Source organism: Zonotrichia leucophrys, chromosome 26 (genome assembly GCF_028769735.1).
Source record: "Zonotrichia leucophrys gambelii isolate GWCS_2022_RI chromosome 26, RI_Zleu_2.0, whole genome shotgun sequence".
Classification (NCBI taxonomy): Eukaryota; Metazoa; Chordata; class Aves; order Passeriformes; family Passerellidae; genus Zonotrichia; species Zonotrichia leucophrys.
In genome coordinates this window covers 4,300,655-4,326,534 of record NC_088195.1, presented here as the reverse complement: position 1 = coordinate 4,326,534, position 25,880 = coordinate 4,300,655, and the positions used below count along the sequence as shown (strand labels likewise).

The following is a 25,880-nucleotide window of genomic DNA, read 5'->3' as shown; positions in this document are numbered from 1 at the left end:
CAACGCACAGCACGAACAGACACTGCAGCTTTTAAACCTAAAAAAAAAATAAACCACGTAGAGAAGGCAGCAGAACAGGAAAGCTGACAAGCAGCTGGGTGAGATCCCTCTGACCAAACAATGCAGGCAGAGCTGCAGTGCAAACAGAGCAGGGGACAGCAGGGGGACAGCAGGGGTGGCACTGGCACTGCTCACCCTCAGAGGGGCACAGGGTGAGCCTTGGGGACACCCCCAGGGCAGGTGGCCCTGGCCAGGCTGGTGCTGGTGCCTCTCCTCCCTCAGCTTCTTATCAATCGTAGTAGAATCCACTCCCCTCGCCAACTTCGAAACTGATTCTCTCTGATATCATCCTAATCATTAAGGAGCTATGAACCAGCATTAGCCTTTTAATCTAAAGAGGGGCCTCCTTAATGATATGCCTCAGCTAAACCCCAACCCCTGATCTTTTATCATGACTCACTTTCTCTTTAATCATCCAGCCCGAACTTCTGTCATTGGTATCAATAAATCCCCCCTCTAACAAACCACCCATTGCTCCAAGCATTGCCCCCTGAACCTGACCATGAACTGAAGCTCTTTTGACCAATTTTCAAGCCCATCCTTGCTAGGAATCCCACTAATCCTCATCTCAGTAACATTCCCAGCTCTTCTACTACCTTGGCAAGCCAGGCCAGGCTGGGTTTCAGTGTCACCCAGCCGAGCTGCTGGGAAGGGGACACCTGGCACAGGTGACAGCTCTGAGGTCACAGCAGTGTACACAGAGCAGCCAGCCAGGCTGGCTTGAACTCTTTACCCCCATTTTGCAGTTTTTTAGCCCAAATGCTCCTTTTTCTCTGCAGTGACACACACAGGGGCAGGCAGGCCTCGCTGAAGGTGACAGCAGCCAGCTCCACCTGTGCTGCTTGAAACAGAGGCACAGAAAATCAGGGGCTCACAAAACCCCCCAAAATCGTGGGGAAATGCTCAGGGAGGTGCCAGGCTCACATCCACACCCCCAAAGTTACATTCACACCCCCAAAGTTACATTCACACCCCCAAATCCCCATCCACACCTCCAAACCCACCAGGCCCAGATCCGTCACGGCACAGATCGCACTGACAGCGCGAGCTGTTCCACCAAAAAACATCCCAAAAAACCCTCGTTGTGCAAGGTCTGTTTGTTCTGGGGTGTTTGCAGGCCCAGTGCCAAGGGAAATCAGGTGGTTTCAAGGAAATCCCTGGCACAGGGAGCTGCCAGGAGATGCCCACTGGCATCACCCCAGCCCTGCAGCCCCTCGGGGCAATGAGCTGCTCCCAGATCTGCTGCTCTGCTCCAGGTGTGTTTGCTTTAAACCATTTTTCAAGGCTAAAAATGCAGGAGGAAAAAGCTTTAATTAAAGCACTGAGGCACAAACACTGCAGAGAAAGATGGAATTCCACCCCACAGCCCCCAAAAGGAGCCAAACTGCAAAACACCAGATTTTCAGCAGTGATTAAAAAACAAAAGTCACGACCACCAACAACAAATCAACAGCGACGTTCACAAATCCCAGCAGGTAAAAATATAGATTTTTTTTTTTTTTGTCTCCTTACAATCATTTACTGCTCAGTGATATGAACATCCTGAACTCTTCAGCAAGTTATGCCAGCATTTTTGTGTGTAAACATCCTACAGTACATTTTCCACTCCTTTTTCCAGAGCAGGAGGGGTTTGGTCAGAGCAGCCAGCCTGACAAGGACGGGTTTGTGCGTTCAGAGCACTTTGGAGTGTGACAGTCAGGACTGCCATGGACAGGCTCTAAATACCTTCCTTCAACTTTTTATTTTTTCTGGTTTATTTCTAAACATAAAAACATTTAAAATCCAAAACCAGACCTGGGGTAGGAAAACCCTGAGGAGAAAAACAAATAAAAACTCAATTTTTCACCAGCAAATTTCACCCCTTTGTGGCACAACTGCTTTAGATCAACATATTTTTCTGCTCCTCAGAAATCCTGAGGGGTCCAGATTTGTGCCTTGGTCCTCTCTATCTCAGTTTTATCAAATTACAACTCTGGGAGTGTTTAAAACAGCAAAGTTTGAGCTCAAAATGCCCAGGTTAAGCCTTAAGCTTTGGGGTTACCGAGCTCCTCCACAGCCAAGGCATATTTTCCCTGCTGTGGGTATATTCAACATTTATTTACACATTTAAAATAAGCAATTTCTGGGGCCCAGAATTGCTCAGATAAATCCTGGAGTCATTTGGGAACAGCAGGTCCAGAACAGCCTCCTGCTCTGTACCCAAATGTTCCTTTTTTCACCCAACCTGAGGGTCCTGCCCTTATTGCAAGAACAGCTGGAGTGGGGTAAAATGGAGTTTGGCAAAATGCAAGTCAAGACTTGTGGGAGAGAACTGAAAATTCGGGGTTTGGTGGGGATTTAAGGGAAGGATTTAAGTTAAGACACGGCCACACAGAGCTGCAAACTCTACAACAGCTTAAAACTATGAAAGGCAGCATTGGGAACATTCACAGCTTATTCAGAGGCAAGTTAAAAGCTTGTTGTTGGGCCTAAAAATTTGGTGTAAAATAAAGAAAACTGGTAAAAAACCTTGTGCTTCCTGCAAACCCTGCCCAGGAGCCCTGCTGGTCCCAGCCACGCTCCCATTTTTGGGGGTAAATGGATAAAAACACCCCAAAAATGCAGGAAAAATGAGTGAGAGGATGGAGTTTTGGTAGGGAGGAGAAGCTAAAATAGGGGTTGAGGTGGGATTTAACGCACTGGGAGCTGTGCTGATCCCAGAGAGGGGCAGGAGGGTTTATTCCCATCTGTCCCCTCACAGGAGGCAGCCCATGGGATGGATTTCTGGGTGTCAGATCCAAGAAAAATCCTGGAACAAACATCCAAGCCAAAAGGAACCGGCTCAGATTGGGGGACTCACACCAGCACTCAAGGAGGGAAAGTCAAACCCTACCAGGAGCTCCCTGGATGGCAGAAAACCAGAAAAAAAAATGAGTTTGAACTTTGAAATAACTTGGATTTCATGGAGAAATAAAACCCGGGGGATTTGGCCTGGAAATGCCTTTTCCAAAGAAAAGCTGCCTCAGCGAGTGAAAACATGATTATTTTGTCCTCCCACTGTGGTTAATTTGGGCTCCTGGCCAGGAGGAAAGGCGTGGGACACGATTTCAACACCCGGGGATGCGTTGGCTTGGGAGCACTAAAAGCAGCTTGGAAAAATCTCCACAGGAAATCATCTCCAGCCCCATGGACAGACACTGCAGCATTTGGAAAGAAAAAAAAAGACACAGACAGGCTCTAGAATCACAGTTCAAGGCAAGTGCTGGCCAGGGTGGCTCACGGTGCCCCAGGGATGCTCCAGCCCCGGCTCCTCCTGGTGCTGGAATCCCCAGCTGGATCCAAGGGGAAAGCAGGAACTCCTACACTCCCAAAGTGGCCATTTTCTGCAGGGAAAAGAGAAACAGGAGAGGTCACAGCAAGGAAGGCAGGAGGGGGTAAAGCTGGAGGCAGCTCAGCTCATGGAGAGGTGAGGCCACAGCTCCATGGAGCTGCTGCCCAGGGCAGGAACCACCTGAGGATTTGCTGCATCCCTTCCATCCGAGCACAAAAATATGGGAAATGTGTGTAGTGACACCCACAAGGGGCAGTTTTACATTTTTGGCTTTAAGGCATTTACAGCATGGTGTGGCAAAAAGCTGAAAAGCCAAGAAATGCTTATGGTATAGTAATTAGGAAATAATTGTGATAGTGTGAATTATAACGTCTGTGTTGTCTCACCCTTCAAATGAGACTGAAAATGGAATAAAAGTTTTTAAACACCTCTCAGTTGCCCCATCTCTAAGTCAGGAAAAGGTATTGTCTGACACACAAAGATGTGTTTCATTCTTTACATCACCCTTCAGTGATTTTTTAAGATTTTCTAAGCCTTCTGATGTTTATATTCTTGTAGCAAACTTTCTCACTCACTTTCTGTAAATAACTGATTGTTTGGCATTCTTTTATGGAGGAGGAGAAATCTGATGGACTGTTGGTTTGGAGAGGTGGCACTGTCACCCTCCAATCCAGGAAATCTATAAATGTTGGAGTCAGAAATTAAACCTCTTTCTTTTTTACTTTGGAGATTCCAGTGTCCACATGGTTTTATTTCATGTCCTAAAGCAACAAGAACCCACAGAGCCCCCAAAGACCCCACAGATGATCCCCCAAAGACCCTGTCACGCTGTTTATTTATTATTTATTTTATTTATTATTATTTTAAGTTCTTTTAAGCCTTCTGATGTTTACATTCTTGTAATGAACTTTCTCACACACTTTATGTGAATAACTGATTGTTTTGCATTCTTTCATGGAGGAGGAGAAATGTGATGGACAGTTGGTTTGTCCAGTGTCATTGGAGAGGTGGCACTGTCACCCTCCAATCCACTGTCACTTTTGGAGTCAGAAAATAAACTTCCCTTTTCTTCACCTTGTGAGCAGCGGGTGTGTGTGCACTTGTGCTGTTTTGTGTCCTACAGTGACACTTCAGCCTCCTGCCAAACCCTGAAGGGTTTTCCCATCTCAGCCTGAGCCCACACAAGCTCAGAGAGGTGGAGAAGCTCAGGAATAGGGAGGCAGGTTGGTTACTCAGGGTTTCTCACTTTAATTTACTTTCTCCAAGGGGAATCCCACTGCCAGAACCACCCAAGAACCATCACAGCGACCACATTGCAAATTAACCACAACAAATACTCAGAGCTCTGACAAAACTCCTTCCTCTGCCTCACTCAGGGCCCAACAGACACCAGGAACACACTCAGACAGTGAAAATCAAAGATAAATCCACGATGCAGAGACTCCTACAAACTCCCTGAGAGCAGCAATGTCACCACACCTTGTCCTGGGCCACAGCTGGGACCCTGCCCTGCTCAGCACCAGGAGCCACCCCATGTCCTGCTCCAGGGATGGAGCAAGCTGGGCTAAAACCACAATTTCCAGCAGCCAAGACTAGCTGGAGCCCCTGGATCAGCAGGCTCAGCCCCCACTGAGGTCCCCCAAAACCTCAGGTTTCATCCAGCACAAGATTCCTTCTGCTCCAAGGGTTTGTCTTTGCCCAGGGTGGTTTCCATGCAACAGGAATCAAGAGAAATCCAACTTACTAACCCCAAAGAGAGCACACCCAAGCTGCTTGCAGTGGTGCTCAGAGGCAAGCATTTCCCTCTGGAGGCTGCAAAGGAAACAGAGAAGCACAGCAGGGCTCAAAGTGCATCGTAGAGAGACTGAAATAGGAAAAGCAGCAAAGCAAATGAGGGAGGAGTGAAGCAGCCCCAAAATTTCCTGTGAGCCCAGGGCAGGGTTGTGTTGCAGCAGGAGGTGACAGAAGGCAGGGACAGCACTGGGTTGCAGTAAAAAACTGGGACAAAGAGGGTATTTGTAACTTTTCCAATCAGGTTTTAGCCCAGAAGCAAAATCCTATCCAAAATTAAACCCCGTGGCACTGATGGAAACCTGCCTGCAATGGAGCCCCACTCTGAAAGACTGGCACCACAATTCCAGTTAGATTGGGGGATTTGGATGTTTTGGGGTTGGTTTTGAAGGGGTTTTTCAGTTGGTTTTTTTCCTTAATTCAATCCAGGCTGGATAATTTCCATGCAGAAACAGAGACCCTGCTCAAGATCCTGGGCAGGGCCTGGATTTCGGAGAGGACTGTCACGGACATATTTTATGAAAAATCCTTTTGTTAGGATCTTTTTTCCTGAGAAGCTGAGAGGCCTCAGGAACAAAATGTAAACAATGGTTATCTGCTGCTGTGGAATGCAACAGGTGCATCTGGGATTGGTCTCATGTGGTTGTTTCTAATTAATGGCCAATCACAGTCCGGTTGTCTCAGACTCTCTGGTCAGTCACAAGATTTTATTATCATTCCTTTTTATTCCTTTCAAGCCTTCTGATGAAATCTTTTCTTCTGTTCTTTAGTGTAGTTTTATTATATAATTTTCTTTTAATATATATTAAAATATATTATATATATAATAGAAAATAATATATATAATATAAAATAATATGTAATATGAAATAATATATGTAATATAAAATTATATTATACATATATATTTATATATAATATAAAATAATATAATAAATCAGCCTTCTGAAACATGGAGTCAATATTCTCATCTCTTCCCTTGTTGGGGTTGCCTGCAAATTCAACAGAGGGCCCTGGGCAATGGTGGGGAGGGGAAGCAGAGGGATGGCACCACCTGGACAGTGACTTCCAGCTGTGGCTGCTCAGCCCCTTCTTCACCTTCCAGGGATGGGAAAGGCCCTCGAGCTTCAAGGGATGGGAGAGGCCCCTGCCAAAACCCCGTGGCACTGATGGAAACCTGCCTGTGTGGAGCCTCATTCTGAAAGACTGGCACCACAATTCCAGCTGGACAGGGGGATTTTGAGTTTTGGGGTTGGTTTTGAAGGGGTTTTTCTGTTGTTTTTTTTCCTTAATCCAACCCAGGCTGGATCATTTCCATGCAGAAACAGAGACCCTGCTCAAGATCCTGGGCAGGGCCTGGATTTCGGGCAATAATGGGGAGGAAGAGCAAAGGGATGGTACCACCTGGACAGTGACTTCCAGCTGTGGCTGCTCAGCCCCTTCTCCAGCTTCCAGGGATGGGAGAGGCCCTCGAGCATCCAGGGATGGGAGAGGCCCCAGCAGGTGGAGGGGTTTGCTGCCCAGGCTGTGGTGCCGCGGGCGCTTTACGGTGTCGGCGCTGGCCCGCGGGGTAAAGCTGTTCCTCCTCATCCTCACAGGGCTCTGCCTGCTGGGGAGGTCGTGCTGATCCCACACAGAGGGAATCACCAGGAATGAAAAGGGGGAACCAGAGTTTAAAGGCACGTAGGTCACACACCTCCAGCAGCCCACCCTGAGCGGCCCCGCACCGGGCTGGGCCTTCCCCAGCTCTGCAGCAGCTTGGAAACAACTTCATCCAGCTTGGAGACAACTGCAAAGTGATTTTTCAGCAGTTTTACTTCCCTTTGGGACTTTTGTTTTGCTTAGGTGGTTCTGTTTTGGTGGTGGTTTTTTTTTCTTTTTTTGTATGTTTGTTTTTCTTTCTCTCTGCACAAAGAATTTGAGTGAAAAAAAAATAAGCAAATAGAAAACTCTCCCTTCTTCCTGTTTCTTCTGCCCCAAAACAGCTGTGTTACCCAAGCAAAGCAAAGAACAGAAGCAGCCTCCAAGTGGGCAGCAATGATTTCCATGCAGGGGTCACAGAGAAGTTGGAAAAGTGATAAATCCCAGAGTGGTTTGGGTTGGAAGAACCTTTAAACATCATTAATCCAACCCCCTGTGAGCAGGGACATGCTGGAAACCACGAGGATCCACACAAATCATGCCCAAAGTCCTCAGTTTGGCATCTGACAGAGCCTCCAGGCACAGCTGCAGGTTCCCAATTTCCCCATTCCCTCAGCACAAAGGAACAACCAGATCCCAGCCCAAGGGATCTTCATAAAATACAACAAAAAGCCCAAATGGACAAAACCTAAAATCAGATGCATTCAGAGTTCCTGTGAGCCAGCAGAGCTGATCTCTGCTCTCTAATTGGGGGAATTAATTAGAGGCAATCACTGAGGTTTTCCTTACAGTCCCTTTGGAAAACAGGGTTTGCAAAGTCAAGGCCCTCAGAGATGTCACCCAGATCTTTGAGGTGGTTACAAGGTTAAATAGCAATTTAAACAATGGCAACAATCATTTAAACGATGGCAGAGAGGATTTCAGAAAGAGAAAACTCATCAAGACAAGGAGAAAAATCCACTTTAACCCTTCTGCTAAGTCTTTTTGAAATTACCAATAAGCATCAGCAACAAACACTGCACTGAAAACTGAGAGCAAAACCTGGAGTTTAAAATCTTATACCCTAAATTTGCCCATTTCTGCAGCTCTGAAAAATGTCCCCACTGGCCTGGGAAGCACCTTAAAATTAATTCTGCTTTTTGGGGGGTTATTTCTCCCAAAATAGAGAATCCTTGTGCTCACTGAAAGGCACCAGGCAGTTCTAGCAAGTGTTTTAAGAGGGTTTGTGGCTTGTTTTGGAAAAGGTGGAGCCAGAGGGTGCAGCAAAACTTACTGAGTTCAGGGAGGGCTTTTCCCGGTGGGTGTTCACTGCCTCCACACCCATGGAAATTGTCTCCACTTTGCAGCCTTCACCCCAGAGAAAGAGAAATTTATATGAGTAATTTGTTAACAAAACAGCAGGGAAAATGCACAGGAATAAATCTCTTATTTATAAAAATAACACAGATCATAAATCCACAGCTCACCCCACAAACAGAATTTTACACTTGGTGGTTTTTAAGTGTGAGAGCACAGCCCTGAGTTGTTTGGGCTGCACAGAAAAGCCAATTTTAACTGACTGCACCCCAAGTTTGGAGGCACAGCCTTGCTGACCCACAAAAATTGGGAAAAAAATTGGGAAAAAATTGGGAAAATCCAATTGTTTAAAAGAGAGGTCAGGGAAGAAGACCCTGCACCTCCACATCTGCTCCCCACCCCTCCAGAACCCTTTTCTATGTTAACTTTTTGTATTTTAACCAGGAAATAACCTCTTGATGTATTACCAAAGCTTCTAGAGCATGGCCAGGCGCTGCCACACACGGACCCAAACCTCCCACAACATCCCCACACACAAACCAGGAGAGGAATTCAAATGAAAAATGAAAACAAAGCAGTTATTTACCATAGGCAACAGGCGTGAGCTTGAAAATGGTGTGGAGGGGGCAGCGCAGGTAGGGCAGCTCATCTAGGGCACAAAAAGATGTTTTGGGGTCACCTGGGATGCCACAGCCCCCCTGTCCCCTCCCCAGCCCCACAGCAGCACTGCCCACCACAGAGGGGTCAAACTAAACCCTTTTAAGGGTCTTTTTAACCCAAATAATTCCGGAATTGAATGGGAATTGTCCTTGGAGTGAGGGTCTGTGGATGGCACTCAGGCACTCAGATTAAACCCTTTCAAGGGTCTTTTTAACCCAAATCATTCTGGGATTGAATGGGAATTTTCCTGGGGATGAGAACCTGTGGATGGCACTCAGGCTCTCAGATTAAACCCTTTTAAGGGTCTTTTTACCCCAAATCATTCCAGGATTGAATGGGAATTGTGCTGGGAACAAGCCTGTGGATGGCACCCAGACTAAATCCTTTTAAGGATTCTTTTAACCCAAATCATTCCAGGATTGAATGGGAATTTTCCTGGGGATGAGAACCTGTGGATGGCACCCAGATTAAACCATTTTAATGGTTTTTATACCCAAAGTATTCTAGGATTGAATGGGAATTTTCCTGGGGATGAGAACCTGTGGATGGCACCCAGATTAAACCATTTTAAGGGTCTTTTAAACCCAAATCATTCTGGGATTGAATGGGAATTGTCCTGGGAGTGAGAGCTTGTGGATGGCACTCAGGCTCTCAGATTAAACCCTTTTAAGGGTCTTTTTAACCCAATAATTCCAGGATTGAATGGAAATTGTGCTGGGGAGTCAGAGCCTATGGATGGCACCCAGATTAAACCATTTTAAGGGTCTTTTAAACCCAAATCATTCTGGGATTGAATGGGAATTGTCCTGGGGATGAGAACCTGTGGATGGCACCCAGATTAAACCATTTTAAGGATCTTTTAAACCCAATAATTCCAGGATTGAATGGGAATTGTGCTGGGAGTCAGAGCCTATGGATGGCACCCAGATTAAACACTTTTAAGGGTCTTTTTAACCCAATAATTCCAAGATTGAATGGGAATTTTGCTGGGAACAAGCCTGTGGATGGCGCCCAGAATACATCTTCTAAGGGTCTTTTTAACCCAAAGTGTTCTGGGATTGAATGGGAATTGTGCTGGGAGTCAGAGCCTGTGGATGGCCCTCAGGCTCTCAGATTAAACCCTTTTAAGAGTCTTTTCACCCCAAACCATTCCAGGATTGAATGGGAACTGTGCTGGGAACAAGCCTGTGGATGGCACCCAGAATAAATCTTTTAAGGGTCTTTTTAACCCAAACTGTTCTGGGATTGAATGGGAATTGTCCTGGGGATGAGCCTGTGGATGGCACCCAGACAGTCCCTCAGGACAGCAGCGAGGCACAGAAAATCAAAATACAGGAGCTGGGAATGAGAGAGGAGGCCAGGCTGGCTCAGGGCTCTCCAACACCGGGCAGTGCTGGCTCAGGGGTTGGATCCCACCCTCTAAAAGGGCTTTTCCAACCCAAATAATTCCATAATTCCATTTCCAGTGCACAGGGCCAGCCAGAGGAAACCTCTTCAATGGCACAGGGCTGGGAAAGCACCTCAGCAACAGCTGCCCACAGGAGATTTATTCAGAGCTGTATTTGAAAGTTTAATAAACTTCTAAAAAACTTCATAATGTCATTAAAAGTTTTATGAAGCTCTAGTGCCACTCACTGGAGCTTGCAGGACACTGGAACATTCCAGGTGTGTGTGCTGTGCAAGAAATCAGCATTTCCCTGGGGTGGAGCACTCCTGCCACCCCTTCCAGGCCACTGAGGCTCTTAAATTCATCAGAAAATGATGAATTTTTATTTTCCTTTCCATTGAAACCACTCCCTTAAACATTCTGCTGAAAACAGCTCCAGAAACAACATCTGGGCAGCAAAACAGCAGCACATCCCTGGGGAGCTCCTTGCACTGCTGCAATTCAAGGGTTAAACCACTGCTGAAACATTTCCTTTCCTCCTTTTTTAAACAGCTTGTTAAAAAAACCCCACCTTGTTAAAAAAAAAAAAAAATAAAAGTAAAATAAAAGAAAAATAAAAAATAAAATGAAGTAAAAAAAATAAAAATAAGATACATATAAAACAAGATACAAATAAAATAAGATACAAGTAAAATAAGATACAAATAAAATTTAAAAAAAAAAAATAAAATAGAAAAATAAAAAATTAAATAAAATATAAAAAATAAAATAAAATAAAAATCCACCCAGTCATTCCAAACCACCCTCCCAAAAACCCCATGAGGTTAAACCACTGCTGAAACATTTCCTTTCCTTTTTTTTAAACAGCTTGTTAAAAAAACACCACCTAGTTAAAAAAATTAAAATAAAAAAATAAAAATAATAAAAAATTAAAAATAATAAAGTAAAATAAAATAAAAATAAAGTAAAATAAAAATAAAAAGAATAAAAATAAAATAAAATTTAAAAATCCACCCAGTCATTCCAAACCACCCTCCCAAAAACCCCATGAGGTTAAACCACTGCTGAAACATTTCCTTTCCTCCTTTTTTAAACAGCTTGTTAAAAAAACACCACCTAGTTAAAAAAATAAAAATAAAAAAATAAAAATAATAAAAAATAATAAAGTAAAATAAAAGAAAAATAAAAAATAAAATGAAGTAAAATAAAAATAAAAATAAATAGAATAAAAATAAAATAAAATTAAAAAATCCTCCCAGTCATTCCAAACCACCCTCCCAAAAACCCCATGAGGTTAAACCACTGCTGAAACATTTCCTTTCCTCCTTTTTTAAACAGCTTGTTAAAAAAACACCACCTAGTTAAAAAAATTAAAATAAAAAAATAAAAATAATAAAAAATTAAAAATAATAAAGTAAAATAAAAAAAAAAAAGTAAGATAAAAATAAAAATAAAAATAAAGTAAAATAAAAAATAAAAATAAATAGAATAAAAATAAAATAAAATTTAAAAATCCACCCAGTCATTGCAAACCACCCTCCCAAAAACCCCATGAGGGGAAGCAAGGACAGGAGCCATCCCTTTATTTTTGTACCTGCACTCTTGTCAAGAAAATAAGCCAGGAGGCACCTCATAACTGCCTGGTGGGAGATAACCAGGACATTTCCTTGCCTTTCCAGCTCCATAATTACCGGCTCCAGGCGCTGCACCAAGTCCTGGTAGGACTGGAAAACCAAACAGGAATTGGTCAAGGGGTTGTGTAAACACAGGGTTAAACAGAGGTGGCAATTAACACAGTCACATTCAGGGAAATATCAGTTAAAGCAGCAGAAAGTTCAAGGAGGTTATGGGTGGTGGGGTAAAAATAGCACAAAAAAACCAAAAAAAGGCAACAGCAGAAAGTGAAATTCAGTGTCAGAAGCCTCAGACTGTGGGAGGGCTTGGATTACTGGGAATTCAATGAGGGCAGCCAGGGAAAAAACCAAATAAAATAGTAAATGATTCATTTAAACAGGTTGTGAAGCAAAGCCAGAAATGACTCCAGGCCACATCCAGGATAATTTTGTTTCCCAGGTGGTTTCTCAGTGACAATTCTGGGATGCAGAAACCCCTTGGTGGTGTCTGAGGGCCAAATGAATGGACTGAAAATGGATCTGCACACCCCAATGGGGGAAATCAAGAAACATTTCCCCCAAAAGACAACTGGGATCCTAATAGTTTTCATTAGGATGAAAATTTGCAATTTTGCATACAGATATTGGCAGAATAACTTCAAATGGAATCAGTTTTAAGTCCAACCCCCACATAAATGTTTGTTTCACTGCACTGTGTGCTGTTGTTGTTTTTTAGGGTCCTCACCTCCCCTCCAGGGTAACGATAAAGATATTTCTCCTGATCCCTCATGGCAAACTCCTCTGGATACTTGGCTTCAATTTCTGCATAGGTCATTTCTTCACAGACCCCCTGAGGGAAGGAAAAACTGCTTACCACAAACAAACCCCATTTCATCAGAGGGCCAGCAGGGAGGGCGGGAAAAGCAGAGGCTGAGGCCAAGATCCCTTTTTGGCATGGAAATTTTAGGTGTTCCAAGTGACCCAGCCCTGCCCTTGGTGTGGGTGCCAGGCTGGTTTGAAGAGGCTGGGCTTTGGTTTTTATCTCAAAACCAAAAAAAAAGATTACATCCGTGGTGTTTGCAAGGGATGACAAATGAGCCCTCACCTCCCCAGCAACCGGCCTGCAATTTCCTGAGGGAATCAGAGTGGGAGCAGCAACCTTTGGCCAGGCAGGAGGGTGTGACAGATGTCTGGGATGTTCAGTGTTCTTTTCCTCCTCCACACCACCTGGAATACATCCCCTGGCAGCTCTCAACACTCTCAGCCCTCTAAAAACCACCCCAAACCCCATCCTGGAAGGCTGAGCTCCATAATACAAAACCATGGCTACAAATCAACAGAAATTGTGGGGTTTTGTTTGTTTTTTCTCTGCTTTTGTTGGGGTTAAGATTGAAGGCACTTGAGATGTTTAGACTCTGGTGTTGATTGCTTCTTGTTAGTGCTACAGCCTCACAGCAATGAGTCCTGTAACCTTTTATTAGGAAGGTATAAAATGGTAAATTATTTTTTGTTATAAGGTTTTTAAGGCTAAACTATTTAATTAAGAAATGATACCTAGATTATTTTTCTTTTTAACCAAATAACTGATCTCTCAAAGCCCTCAGTGTGGACTTTCCTGTTAAATTATAAAATACCACCCAAACCCATGGAGAAGAAGGAAGAAGGTAAAGAACAACAACCTATCTCCACTCTCAAATCTCCACCTTGCTTCAATTTTATTACTATATTCTAAACCTCTAAACTTAAAGTTTTCTACTCTGTGACATTACACACTTTTAACCAATTCCACACCCAAAATCTCACTGCTGTTCATCAATTTTGGAAGCCTTCTCCACAGGTCAAACGCAGTGCTCTGCACAGAAAGTTTAAAATTCTCAGCATCCAAAGTTCCAGCATAAATCAGCTGGGTTTATGGTGATTAATTTGGTTTTAAACATTATTCTCCACTCAAACCCATGAAGAAGGAAAAAGAAGGTAAAGAAGAACAACTTGCTTCTGCCCTAAAACCTCCATCCTGCTTCATATTTATTATTATATTCTAAAACCCTAAACTCTGAATTTTCCACTCTGTGACATTACACACTTCTAACTCCACACCTGTAATCCCAGTGCTATTTATCAATTCTTCTCCACAGTCTCGGGTCCAATGCAGTGCTCTGCACAGAAAGTTGAAAATTCTCACCATCCAGGGTTCCAACACAAATCAGCTGGGTTTATGGTGATTAATTTGGCTTTAAACATTATTTCCTGCCCAAACCCATGAAGAAGAAGGTAAAGAACAACAACCTGTCTCTGCCTTAAAACCTTCATATTTATTACTATATTCTAAAACCCTAAACTCTACGTTTTCTACCCCGTGACATTACACACTTCTAACCAACTACACACCCAAAAATCTCACTGCTGTTCATCAATTTTGGAAGCCTTCTCCACAGGTCAAATGCAGTGCTCTGCACAGAAAATTGAAAATCCTCACCATCCAGGGTTCCAACACAAATCAGCTGGGTTCATGGCGATTAATTTGGCTTTAAACATCATTCCCCACCTGGAAAAGCTGAGTTTTTTTAAGCAGCCTCTCACTCACAGCATCAATCTCGTTGAGGATCTTCCACTGCTCATAGAGCACCCCCAGGCACTCTGCAGTCTGGATTGTCCTCTTCAGCTGGCTCGTCCACACCTTCAGGTCCACGATCTCCTGCTCCTCAATGAACTTCTTCAGAGCATGGGAAAACTGGGGAGAAAAGCCCCAGGGAGGTTAGGAGGAGGGTGATGCCTTTTTGGGCTCCCTAAAAACACAGGTCGGACTAAATTGAGGGAATAAAAAGCAGGTATATTTATGGAATATAAATATTCAGGTGTATTTAGGGCAGAAAAAGCCCCACAAGGGCTACACCCAAAAATAGTCTATAGGTCACAGGTTTTCACACTTTTATAAATTTGGTCCATTTGCATGTTGGGGGTTAATCCTCCAATTACAGCTTCAGGTAGTGAAATAATGTATCCTCAGAAAATGAAGTAATTTATTCTCAGTTTGCTCCCCACAACTCACTTTTGTGCACATCTCTTGGACCTGAGGCAGTGAGGTGTCCCTGATTGCCAGGCCTGGAGAGGAATTTGTTGTGTCTGCCCAAAATGGGAAAGCAGCAGCTCACAGTGAATATGGAGTTTACAGTTATACAATAAAGAACTGCAGAATTACAAATATATTAAATACATAAAAGCTAAAATCCTAAGGCATTGAGGGGAAAGGGGAGCTGCAGCTGCTCAGAGCATCCTCGGGGGATGTGGAGATGTGGAGCCCTGATGCCTTCAAATTTTAACCTTTCTAATTTATTTTTACCTTTATAATTTTCAAATCCTGTACTGCATTAGTGCCTAACTCTAAACTCCATATAAAGAGTTAACTAACATCTTCACATTTGGTCAGGCAAAACAAACCCTCTGGGCTTGGAATTCAAGGAGAAAAGGAACAAAAGTGAATTGGGGAGAGGAACTGGGGGTATCTGACTTCATTACCTGGAGCTGTAATTGCAGAATTAACCCCTGATATGCAAATGGACCAAACTTATTTCAGTCTGAAAAACTCATGACCATCATTTCATGTTGGATGCAGCCTCTGGGAGGCTTCTGACTGCCCAAGGTGTAACTATTTAGGCCTTTAATAAATATCTACTTTTATTTTCTTAGTCTTGTCCAGCCCCTGTGATGCTTAGAGAGGCTGATCTGGAACAGAGTTAAAAGAATAAAGCAGGAATTGATTGAAAGGCAATAAAACAGGTATTTATTGAAAAGCCTTTAAAGGATACAAGAGCCTGGCCAGGGCTACACCCAGGATGGATCCCAGTCACAGGGTTTTATACTTTTATAAGTTTTGGTCCATTTCCATATTGGGGTTAATTGTCCAATTACAGCTTCAGGTCATGAAGTCCCATCCTCAAGTCTGCTCCCCTCAATTCACTCTTGTTTATGCTTTTTGATTTTCTCCAGCTGGAAAAGGATTCTTTAGTCTAACTACCCTGTTTGAAAACCAGACACAGTTTATATCAGGATATATTTTCAATAAGGTGTTACTTATGTTCTAGTGTTATTATTTCCAACATTTCTGTTTTGCTTTTTCAACTGTACTTTGGAGCATTTTCTGATTCTATTAAACTGCATTTTTCAGTTGAGTCTTATTTTGAAAGTGTAAGTTATGTAAGGCTTCAGAAGGGAATGTTGGGGGATCAGCCTGGCCAAGGGAGAGGAATTTGCTGCAATAATTTGTAAAGACTGAAAAGGTGATGCATGTGTAGTGAAAGCCAAAGCAGGTGATTCTGCAGTGATTAGGACAGAATATGAAGGAGATGCTGCTTTAGAGAGAAAATGATAGATGATAAAAGTGTTGAGAAAAGGTCAGGAATTCTAAAGGAATTGAATGTGTCAGGCAGCACTGACAGAACCAGAGGACACAGTCTTAAGCTGCACCAAGGGAAATTTAGGTTGGATATCAGGAAAAAGTTTTTTACAGAAGGAGTGATAAATTCTGGAATGGTCTGCCTGGGGAGGTGGTGGAGTCACCATTCCTATGTGTTTAAAAAAGACTGAATGTGGCACTGGGTGCCATGGTTAGGGCTGAGTTGGACTCAATGATCTTAAAGATCTCTTCCAACCTGGTGATTCTGTGATTCCATGAAGAGAACTCACTAACACTTCATGGTGGTGTTCACAGGGGTCTTAGGATAAGGGAAGAGATGAGGATCTGACTCCATGTCTCAGAAGGCTTGATTCATTATTTTATGATATATATTATATTAAAACTATACTAAAAGAATAGAGGAAAGGATTTTATCAGAAGGCTTGCAAGCAAAAGAAAAGAATGGAATGAATAACAAAATCCAGTGTCTGACCAGAGACAGACACAGCTGGGCTGTGATTGGCCATTAATTAGAAACAACCACATGAGACCAATCACAGATGCACCTGTTGCATCCCACAGCAGCAGATAACCATTGGTTACATTTTGTTCCTGAGGCCTCTCAGCTTCTCAGGAGGAAAAAATCCTAAGGAAAGGATTTTTCATAAAACACATCTGTGCCAACACCTCATACAAAGCTCAGAACCCCACATTGAGCCAGCACAGAATCCGAGAAACCCAAAAGCTAAAACTGAAGGGTAACCACTCCAAGGCCTCAGCCCTGGCTCCCACCTACCTGCTTGCCCCGGGGTGACAGCCCAGAGTCCCCTCCAATCCTGCCCAGGAGGTTGTACTCGCTCTCGCCGTGGCGGCACAGGTAGATGGTGCGCGGCTGCACGTGGATGTTCATCAGGTAATAGACAATCTTACTCTGGATGTAATCCTGCACTCGGTTCACCAGGAACCTCTGGCCCACGTTGATCACTTTAATGAAGGAGAGATCTCTGCAGTGGATAGAAAATAAAAACAGCCACATGGGTGGTTTGTTTGAAGTAATAGACAACTTTGCTCTGGATGTAAACAGCGTTCACAGGGGTCCGAGGATGAGGGAAGAGATGAGGATCTGACTCCATGTTTCAGAAGGCTTGATTTATTATTTTATGATATATATTATATTAAAACTATACTAAAAGAACAGAAAAAAGGATTTCATCAGAAGGCTAGCTAAGAACAGAATAGGAAAGAATGATAACAAAGGCTCTGTCTTGGACTCTGTCTGAGCCATCTGACTGTGATTGGCCATTAATTAGAAACAACCACATGAGACCAATCCCAGATGCACCTGTTGCATTCCACAGCAGCAGATAACCATTGTTTACATTTTGTTCTTGAGGCCTCTCAGCTTCTCAGGAGAAAAAATCCTAAGGAAAGGATTTTTCATAAAACAGGTCTGTGACAGTGCTGCACTCGGCTCACCAGGAACTGCTGCCCCATGTCGATCACTTTAATGAAGGAGAGATCTCTGGAGTGGATATAAAATAAAAACACCCACATGGGTGGCTTGTTTGAAGTAATAGACAGTTTTACTCTGGATATAATCCTGCACTTGGTTCACCAGGCTCACGTTGATCACTTTAATGAAGGAGAGATCTCTGGAGTGGATATAAAATAAGAACACCCACATGGGTGGCTTGAAAAATGAGGCAGGAGCACCTGGTGTCATCCAGCTACTACTCCTCTAGGAAAGGTAGGACAGGCTCTGAACTGCTGGGCTTAAAAATCCTGCCCTGAGTGGGCACCCCTGGATCCCTGGAAGTGACCAAATCTAGGTTGGACAGGGTTTGGAGCACCCTGGGATAGTGGCAGGTGTCCCTGCCCACGGCTCTTAGAGATGGGCTTGGAGATCCCATCCAACCCAAACCACCCTGTGATTCACCTGCACACAGAGAAAAATCCCTTCAAATCTCACTGGGCACCTGTGATTCACCTGCACACAGAGAAAAATCCCTTCAAACCTCACTGGGCACCTGTGATTCACCTGCACACAGCCACACCTGAGGAGGGCAGAGGTGTTGGAGCATCCTGACAGCAAAGCAGCTCCTGTGCCCAAGGACAAAGGGATTTGCTTACTTGTCATAAGCATCCGGGTCCAGGGGCTGGTAGGTGACCTTGTAGCACTCAATCCTCTTCAGGAAATCGTCCATCACGTTCTCCCTGTGCCTCTCTGGGTAGTCAGGGCTGGAAACTTTCACCTCCTGCCCAACAGACAGCTGTGAGTTAAGCAAACTCAAGAGAGAACAAAAGATGAATAACATTCCCCCCTGTTGAAACAAATCCACATTGTTTAACACTGCCCCGAGGAAAAACCTGCTCCTGGAGAGGAAACAAAGGGCGACTCTTAAGGCACTGAAGTGGTTGGCCCTGACAGACACCCTGGCTCAGAGCTCTGCCCTCCCTCCCTGGCCAGCACAGCCTCAAGGTCACCCATTCCCGGCTCCGCTCGATTCCCACATTCTCACATAACGGCATCTCTGGCTTTTAATAAACCTGCAAATCCCAGCTGCTTATTGGGCAGGTGAAAGGCAATGGGGAGCTCCCTGAGCCTGAGACCTTGCACTGAGCACCCAAACTCCCACGGCAGCCCAGTCTGGGAAGGGCAGCACCCACCAGGATGTTGGCAGCAATGACCTCTGGATCATCACAGACAGACTCCACGAAAAACACCTGGGGAAAAGGCAAGGGAGCACATTCAGAGCCAAAACTTCTGTGCCAGAGAGCCACAGTGACTGCAAATTAAACCACACACACAGTTAAAGCACTACCTTGAAAGCATTTTCCTTAGCAAAGTTCAAGATCAGGTCCCGGCGCTCCCGAGTCGTGTTGGTCGCATCGAACACCTGGCAGAAAATGAGGAAGGAGCACTGAGCATCTTAAGCCTTTTAAACCCCAAATCAGGGGGTGCCTGAACACCCCAGATTTGAACTGCCCTGATGTAAAGCTATTTTTAGTGCAGAGGATCTTACCGCTATTTGCCCACACTCCTCCAAGAGATAAGACTTCACATCTTCCAGAGCCACCAGGGCACAGCGTCTGCGGGACAGAAATAGGGATGGTCACAGCTGACGGAAAGCATTCCCACAGCAAAGCTTCTGAGCCAGCAGGGAGGGGTTCAAACACCTCCCTCACATCCCTGTATTGTCCTAAGAGCCCCAAAAATCTTGGGGCACCAAGATCTGAGCTTTGTGCCACCCCAAACTCCCACGTCCATCCCTGGCAGGATCCCTGCACAGCCTGTGCTGTTCCTTCTGCCTTCCCCAGGGACTCTGGGTTATTTTCTGCTCCTCACACCCACAGCCTGCCAAAACTCCAGTGCCCGCAGCCCTGCCAGGGACTCACTTGCGGATTTCCATGGCCTCTTTGTTGTCGTGCCTGAAGAAGTCGTAGGACTTGTAGGACTTCACTGCCTCACGCCGATACACCCCTAAATTAAACACTTCACACACGGGAGAGGGGAGGGTGAGGGCATTCCTCTGGCAGGGATGTCCCAGAAATGTTAGAAATGTCACAGCACGGGACAGGGATGTCCCCACACACCCACCCACCTTTGGTGGGCACCCCGATCCAGTTGAGGTAGCGGGTGAGCTTTTTGGACATGTAGGTCTTGCCCCTGGCAGGCAGCCCGATCATCACGATCAGCGTCGGGGAGTTGGTCATGTAGGAAGCCCATGCTGAAAAAGAAAAAACAAAAAACAACCCCAAAACCACCCCAAAACGGCATCAGGGGCGCTGGAGAGTATAAAGTGAGACTCAGCACGGCGTTATCCCATCTCCTGGTGGTTAAAGCATCTCCGAGCATCCCAGGACAGGCTCGCTTTGTGTCCTTGTCATTAATGAGCTGCTGTGACCGCTCTGTGGTCTCCAGGTGTTTGTTAATGAGGCAGCACCGCTGCCTAATGGGGCTTTCAGTGTTAACAGCATTTCCCGCCCGGGCAGCGCCGTCAAGGGCGAACCAAAGATGTTTTTAACAAAACGGTCACGTTCCCTCGGGGAACAGCCCGAACCGGCTCCCAAAACGCCCGCGGAGAGGCGGATTTGGGGCGAAAAGCTCGGGATGGGGATGGATGCAGCATCCGGGAGGATGGGGACAGGGGAAGCGCGGGAGGGGACAGCAGGACAGACAGCAGGACGGGATCCGGGCGGGAGGGGACAGCCAGGACACGGACGCGAGGCTCGGGGCGAACGCGCAGCCCAATCCCCCCCTCCCGGTGCCGGTTCCGTTCCTTCCCGGCCCCGCGGTTACTCACAGCACTGCTTCTCGCCGGCCCTGCCCCGCGGGGCCCCGCCGCCGCCCCGCGGCGCCGCCGACATGGCTCCGCTCCGCCGCCCCGCCGCATGCAAATCGCATGCAAATGAGCGGCGGGGCTCGCGCGCACGGCGGAGCGGCGGCGAACGGAAACCGGGCACCGAACACGCGGGAAAAGGGGCGCGGCGGGGCGGGAAAAAGCGGCCCGCGTCACGCGCGCGGGGGCGCGCGCTGTATGCAAATGAGACCGGGAGGGCGGGGCAACTGTTCCCTATATCCAAATAAGACCGGGAGGGAGGGAGAGCTGCGCGCTGTATGCAAATAACCAAGAGGGCGGGGCAACCGTTCGCTATATGCAAATAAGACCAGGAGGGAGGGAGAGCTGCGCGCTCTATACAAATAAGATCAATAAGATCTGGAGGGCGGGGCAGCCGCGAGCTGTATTCAAATAAGGGCGGTGGGCGGGGCGAGAGGGGAAGCGGAGCACGCGCGCCATGCAAATGAGATGGGCGGTGATGACGGGAGAGGAGCTCGCGCCTTTATGCCAATTCAGGCGGGCTATGCAAACCAAATAGGAGGTAATCGTCGCGGAAGGGAGGGGACAGCAAATCACGGCGACGCAAATGAGATGGCAAGGAGGTGCCCGGCTGCATGCAAATTAAGTGGGCGGTGTCACCGCTGTATGCAAATCAGACGCCCGGCGTGCCATACTTATGACATGGGCTCTATGCAAATGAGCCGCGCGCTATGCAAATAAACGGCGCTATGCAAATGAACGGCCGCCGAGAGTGTTCTGATTGGCCGCTTGCTGGGGTTGCTGGGGGGGGGGGGGGGGTGGGACTCGGCGTGCTCTCGCGAGAGCGGGGCGGGCACGGGCCGGAAGCGGAAGCGGCGGTGGCCGGTGCGGCGGCGGCCCCGAGGATGCTGCGGCTGCGCTGCAAGGCCCGGAGCGGCTCGCACGCGCTGCCGGGGCTGTCGCCGCACTCCCGCCTCCGCGACATGCAGGCCGCGCTCGCCGCGCTCACCGGAGTGCCCGCGCCCGCCCAGCGCCTCCTGCTCGGCTTCCCGCCGCGCAGCCTCGACCTCAGCGACGGCGAGCGGCGGCTGGGCGAGCTCGGCATCCACTCGGGTGAGGGCCCCGGGGGGCGGAGGAAGAAGGGAGGCGGGCGGCGCTCTGAGGGCTCTGCCGCCCCGCCGGCTGTAATTACGTTAATTAAAGAGGCCGTGGCACACACGCCCCTCATCAACCGGCGGTCGGGCCGGTTCCTGCTCCTGGGGGAGGCGTCAGCGCCCGGCTCGGCAGCGCTTCCTGCTCGCCGCCGGTGCTTTGGCTGCGTCGCGGGGGTCCGGAGGGAGAAGCGGCGGGGCTGGAGGGGACGGGGTCCGGGCCAGGCCAGGTGAGTCCCGCGGGGACCGTTGTGGTGCCGGCGGCTGTTGGGCGAGGCTGTTTCCCGGCGGGATACCGAGCTGGGGGAAACGGGCGAGGTCGGGCTGGACCGGGCTTGGAGCAGCCTGGGCTGGTGGAAATTGTCCCTGTCCCTTCCAGGGTGGGACTGGTGATGTTTAATACCTCAGACTATTCTGTGATTCTCTTCTGTGACTCTCAGCAATGCCAGCACGGCTGTGTTGTTATGCTGGAGGAGCAGCACCAGCTTTAAGTTCCCCCTTTATGTCCCTCCTCCTGTGTGGCAGGTGACACTCTGATAGTGGAAGAGGACACATCCAAACCCGAGCCCGGCTCGCCGGTGGTGGCCAAAAAAGCGATGTCCCAGCCTGTGAGGGAAGCCGTGCCCGTGCTGGTCCGGAGGGTGGTGCCAGCAGACAATTCCTGCCTGTTCACCAGCGTGTTCTACGTGGTGGAGGGCGGCGTGTACGACCCCGGCTGCGCGCCGGAGATGCGCAACCTCATTGCGCAGATCGTGGCCAGCGACCCCGAGTCGTACTGCGAGGCCGTGCTGGGCAAAACCAACCGGGAATACTGTGACTGGATCCGCAGGGAGGAGACCTGGGGAGGAGCCATCGAGGTCTCCATCCTCTCCAAGTTCTACCAGTGCGAGATCTGCGTGGTGGACACGCAGACCGTGCGCATCGACCGCTTCGGCGAGGACGCCGGCTACAGCAAGCGCGTGCTGCTCATCTACGACGGCATCCACTACGACCCGCTGGAGCGCCGCCTGCCCTCCTCGGACCTTCCTCCCCAGACCATCTTCCCCAGCAGCGATGACGTGGTGCTGGCCCAGGCTCTGGAGCTGGCGGATGAAGCGCGCAGGAAGAGGCAGTTCACGGATGTGAATCGCTTCGCCCTGCGCTGCATGGTGTGCCAGAAGGGACTGACGGGGCAGCTGGAGGCCAGGGAGCACGCCAGGGAGACCGGACACACCAACTTTGGGGAGGTGTGAGCTCTCTCAGCAGCACGAGGAGGATGCCATCGACTACCTCAGCGCTCTGGAATCAGATTCTGGAGTCCCAGATAAGCTGTTTGTAATCATAAAATTCCGTTCACAGAGCTTGAAAAGCTTATTAACTAATTAACTAAATTAACTTCATGGTGGCCAACGCGCAGGTTTGGGAGTAGGGGATTGGGAGTAGGGATGGCACTTGGGCTGGTGGTGGACAGTGGCAGCCACACCTCGATTGCATCACCTTCTGTGTGTGTGTGTGTGTGTGAGCAGACAGGCACAGCCAGGCTTGTCCAACACTGCTGTAAAATCCTCAGCCAGGATTTTACACCAATACTGATGTAAAATCCACCTCTGAGGTGCTGAATGTGTGATCTGAGCAGCCAGAAAAAGCCAGGCCTTGTAAAATCCACCTCTGAGGTGCTGAATGAGCAGACAGGCACAGCCAGGCTTGTCCAACACTGCTGTAAAATCCTCAGCCAGGATTTTACACCAACACTGCTGTAAAATCCACCTCTGAGGTGCTGATTGTACATTTTCATAGGAATTCAGTTAATCTGAGGCTTTGGCAAACACACATATCAGCATCACTCACACTGAGAATTGGGCTCTGCACATATGAGCAGCTCTCAGAGGGGAAACTGCTCGTGTGGTGCATGATTTATAATGGAAATACCAAGTACAATATCAAAAATACAAGTTGTAGTGGAAAAAGGATCTCTGAGCTGCCCTGTACCATCAGGAATAGCCTGTGTAGTTTGTGTGCTGAGAACTTTAGGGAAAGCAATGGCCTCTAAGCTTTAAGGTAGCCTTTAAATTAATGAGTAGATGGATAAGTGTTGAATAAAACTTATTAATCCTCCGTAGGTAGTTTTTAGTTGCTTGAAAAATAACTCTGAACCCCCTGGTGTTTACACTGCATCAGAGCATAAGCATGTTGCCTGGAATACTTGGGATTCTTCTTCATAATAGCATTGGGAATTCCTGCAAGAGGGAAGTGACTAGTTAGGGAAGTGACTTCATTTGCATCTGTTAATGAATACATTGAATATTTTACTTGAGTAGAGCCAATTAAGGCCATGGTGTTACTAAGCTGTTCCAGTTTCCAAATACTGTGAATGAGCACTTTAAGGTTGAGTTCTCACTCTTTGCTGGTAAAAAGTTTTTTGCCCTCTGAAGGCCAGAGCCAGAAGGGAGGCTTGAAATTCCATCTGCTTTCTGCCTTAATGTGTTTGATTTGTCACCACTGACTGTGGAGTAGCAAGACTTTCATTGTGATAATGAAATATCACAGCTGAATATTCAGATGAAAATAAGCTGGGGAAAGTTCCCCACTCCTTGGACTGTTCAGAATCAGGGAAGGTGAAATTTAAGGTTGAATTGGAATTATTTTACCTCACAGTGGGGTTGTGAAGCTTAACAGCAAGTGCTTTTGAGGGCTTTTAAAAGGTGCTGTAAAGGTGCATATTACTGAAGGGGATTTATGTTTTTTGTTTGTTTTTTTTTGAATTTGAAATGCCTGCAACACATCCTTATTTCTTGAATTTTAAAATATCCTTTGCCTGCCATTCTTCTGTTACTGTTTTGAGTGACCTTCCTTGCACTTTTAGACTGGGGAACAAGAAGGAGCATCCTCAGACTGAGGCAGAAATAAACCCCACGTGGGTTTAACCTGAAACCCAGTTTGAAAGGGCTCTGTTCCCTCAGGCACCCCACCAAACTGGTGCAGCCACATCACCTTTTCTGCTAAAATCCCATTTCTGGTTCTCAGCAGAGATCTTGAAATACAGGAGGGTTTTACAGAAGAAAGAACAGAATTACTTAAGTGCTTTGCTGAATTAAGGCATGAATAATTCAACAGCTCTAGGATCACCCAGAGCACTGTGGACTGGGTTTGTTTTTAATTCAGTATTAAAACACACATTAGCACTGGTAGGAGTTCCCTATAGAAAGCCACTTAGCTTCCAGTGTTAAACCCCACTCTGCTTTTAGCCTGTCATTAGGAAAAGAAGATTAAACCCCCCCAAAAACCCAACATTAAACCCAGCCCTGTAGAAGCTGATGCTTAAAACCCTCCAGAAATACCTGACAGCTCAAAGGAACTTGAAGATGACACTGGAGCTGAAATACTGGCTAGGAACGAGACCAAGGGACTGGCAAGCCCCAGGTGTGCTCTGCCTGTCCCAGGGCAGCAGGGACACCCTGGGACACGGAGCTGACCCTCCCCTTTGCCATCTGCCACATGGACACAATACCTACCTCAGAGAGGTGCACCAGGTGTCTGAAACACAAGTGGAAGATCCATATTTATTGTCTGCCTTGACTTTGGGGAGCAACCTTTAGATTTTAGCTTTGCGTCCTGGATGGATTTCTCTAAGTGTGTGAAACATTTTTATTTTTTTTTTTTGGTGTTTCTCAGTTGCAGTATTTGAAAAATGAGCTTTATTTAATCCAGAGTGTTGAGCTTTGCTAGATTATGTTTGCATTGGGAATTTGCTACCAGAGAATCAGTTCCCTTGGAGGGAGAACGTGTCACTATCACTGCTTGGATGTTTCTCTTTTGTTGCCTAGAAAAATAAAATCTCTTTGGTTAAAAAAAGATATACCTGTAATTTGTGGTGGTAAAAGCTGATATTGTTACAGGCTGACAAAGAGCAAGTCCTTGACTGCAAGAAAAATTTCTCCTTACTCTCCTCAACTTTCCTTGACTGCAAGAAAAATTTCTCCTAAACTTTCCCAAACAAAAAGTATCTCCAAGTCACAACTGGATAGATTTAAAGTACAACTCCTTTTTAAAAATTTGTACTAGAGTGTTTTTTTAATATGTTTTAACTAGGATTTTCCTGCTCTTAATGACACAGACAGGGAATTATCCCAAAAATGGCATTCTTCTAGTGGTGGGATGAACTCTGAATATCAGAATGGGATGAGATAAGCTTCAAGATCCTTTCCACGCCAAACCACTCTGGGATTCTATGAAATTTGGTACCTGGGATATCAGGACTCAGCTGTAAAGAGAGTTTTGCA

The 25,880-nt window shown here is 46.6% G+C and overlaps 2 protein-coding genes across 8 annotated transcripts; one reads left to right on the top strand and one right to left on the bottom strand.

Moving 5' to 3' along the window:
- Window positions 1-1,352: 1,352 nt before the first annotated feature.
- Window positions 1,353-20,708, bottom strand: PFKFB2 (6-phosphofructo-2-kinase/fructose-2,6-biphosphatase 2). 6 transcript variants are annotated; one of them, XR_010442880.1, is made up of 16 exons: window positions 20,456-20,708; window positions 19,754-19,879; window positions 19,548-19,644; window positions 19,175-19,241; window positions 18,974-19,048; window positions 18,819-18,875; window positions 18,282-18,406; window positions 16,948-17,155; window positions 14,343-14,489; window positions 12,504-12,608; window positions 11,740-11,869; window positions 8,685-8,747; window positions 8,076-8,149; window positions 6,216-6,808; window positions 5,119-5,182; window positions 1,353-3,422 (listed from the first exon to the last, which is right to left on the bottom strand). XR_010442880.1 is itself a non-coding variant. In XM_064733289.1 (16 exons), exons 1-15 carry the CDS (start codon window positions 20,517-20,519, stop codon window positions 5,156-5,158), a joined length of 1,608 nt encoding a protein of 535 aa, XP_064589359.1. In that variant the 5' UTR covers window positions 20,520-20,706; the 3' UTR covers window positions 1,353-3,422; window positions 5,119-5,155. The 6 variants fall into 6 exon arrangements, 4 of the variants coding, with proteins under 4 accessions (XP_064589359.1, XP_064589360.1, XP_064589362.1 ...); XR_010442881.1 differs by having other exon boundaries at window positions 6,216-6,784; window positions 20,456-20,705; XM_064733289.1 differs by having other exon boundaries at window positions 6,566-6,808; window positions 20,456-20,706.
- A 286-nt stretch (window positions 20,709-20,994) lies between these two features.
- Window positions 20,995-25,456, top strand: YOD1 (YOD1 deubiquitinase). Of its 2 annotated transcripts, none has more exons than XM_064733294.1 (2): window positions 20,995-21,032; window positions 22,147-25,456. In XM_064733294.1, the coding sequence occupies exons 1-2, from the start codon at window positions 20,996-20,998 to the stop codon at window positions 22,851-22,853; spliced, it is 744 nt and encodes a 247-aa protein (XP_064589364.1). In that variant the 5' UTR covers window position 20,995; the 3' UTR covers window positions 22,854-25,456. The 2 variants fall into 2 exon arrangements, with proteins under 2 accessions (XP_064589364.1, XP_064589363.1); XM_064733293.1 differs by lacking the exon at window positions 20,995-21,032 and adding an exon at window positions 21,367-21,583.
- Window positions 25,457-25,880: the final 424 nt, after the last annotated feature.

Bases quoted from the DNA above. Each gene is read 5' to 3' on its own strand.
- YOD1 (XM_064733293.1), top strand. From the start codon at position 21,376: ATGCTGCGGCTGCGCTGCAAGGCCCGGAGCGGCTCGCACGCGCTGCCG. The intron at 21,584-22,146 runs GTGAGGGCCCCG...CCTGTGTGGCAG, and splicing joins CGAGCTCGGCATCCACTCGG to GTGACACTCTGATAGTGGAA.
- PFKFB2 (XM_064733289.1), bottom strand. From the start codon at position 20,519: ATGTCGGCGGCGCCGCGGGGCGGCGGCGGGGCCCCGCGGGGCAGGGCC. The intron at 19,049-19,174 runs GTAAGATCCTCT...ATTTTCTGCCAG, and splicing joins AGGAGTGTGGGCAAATAGCG to GTGTTCGATGCGACCAACAC. The intron at 6,809-8,075 runs GTAAGTTTTGCT...TTTTCATTCCTG, and splicing joins AAAAGCCCTCCCTGAACTCA to GTGATTCCCTCTGTGTGGGA.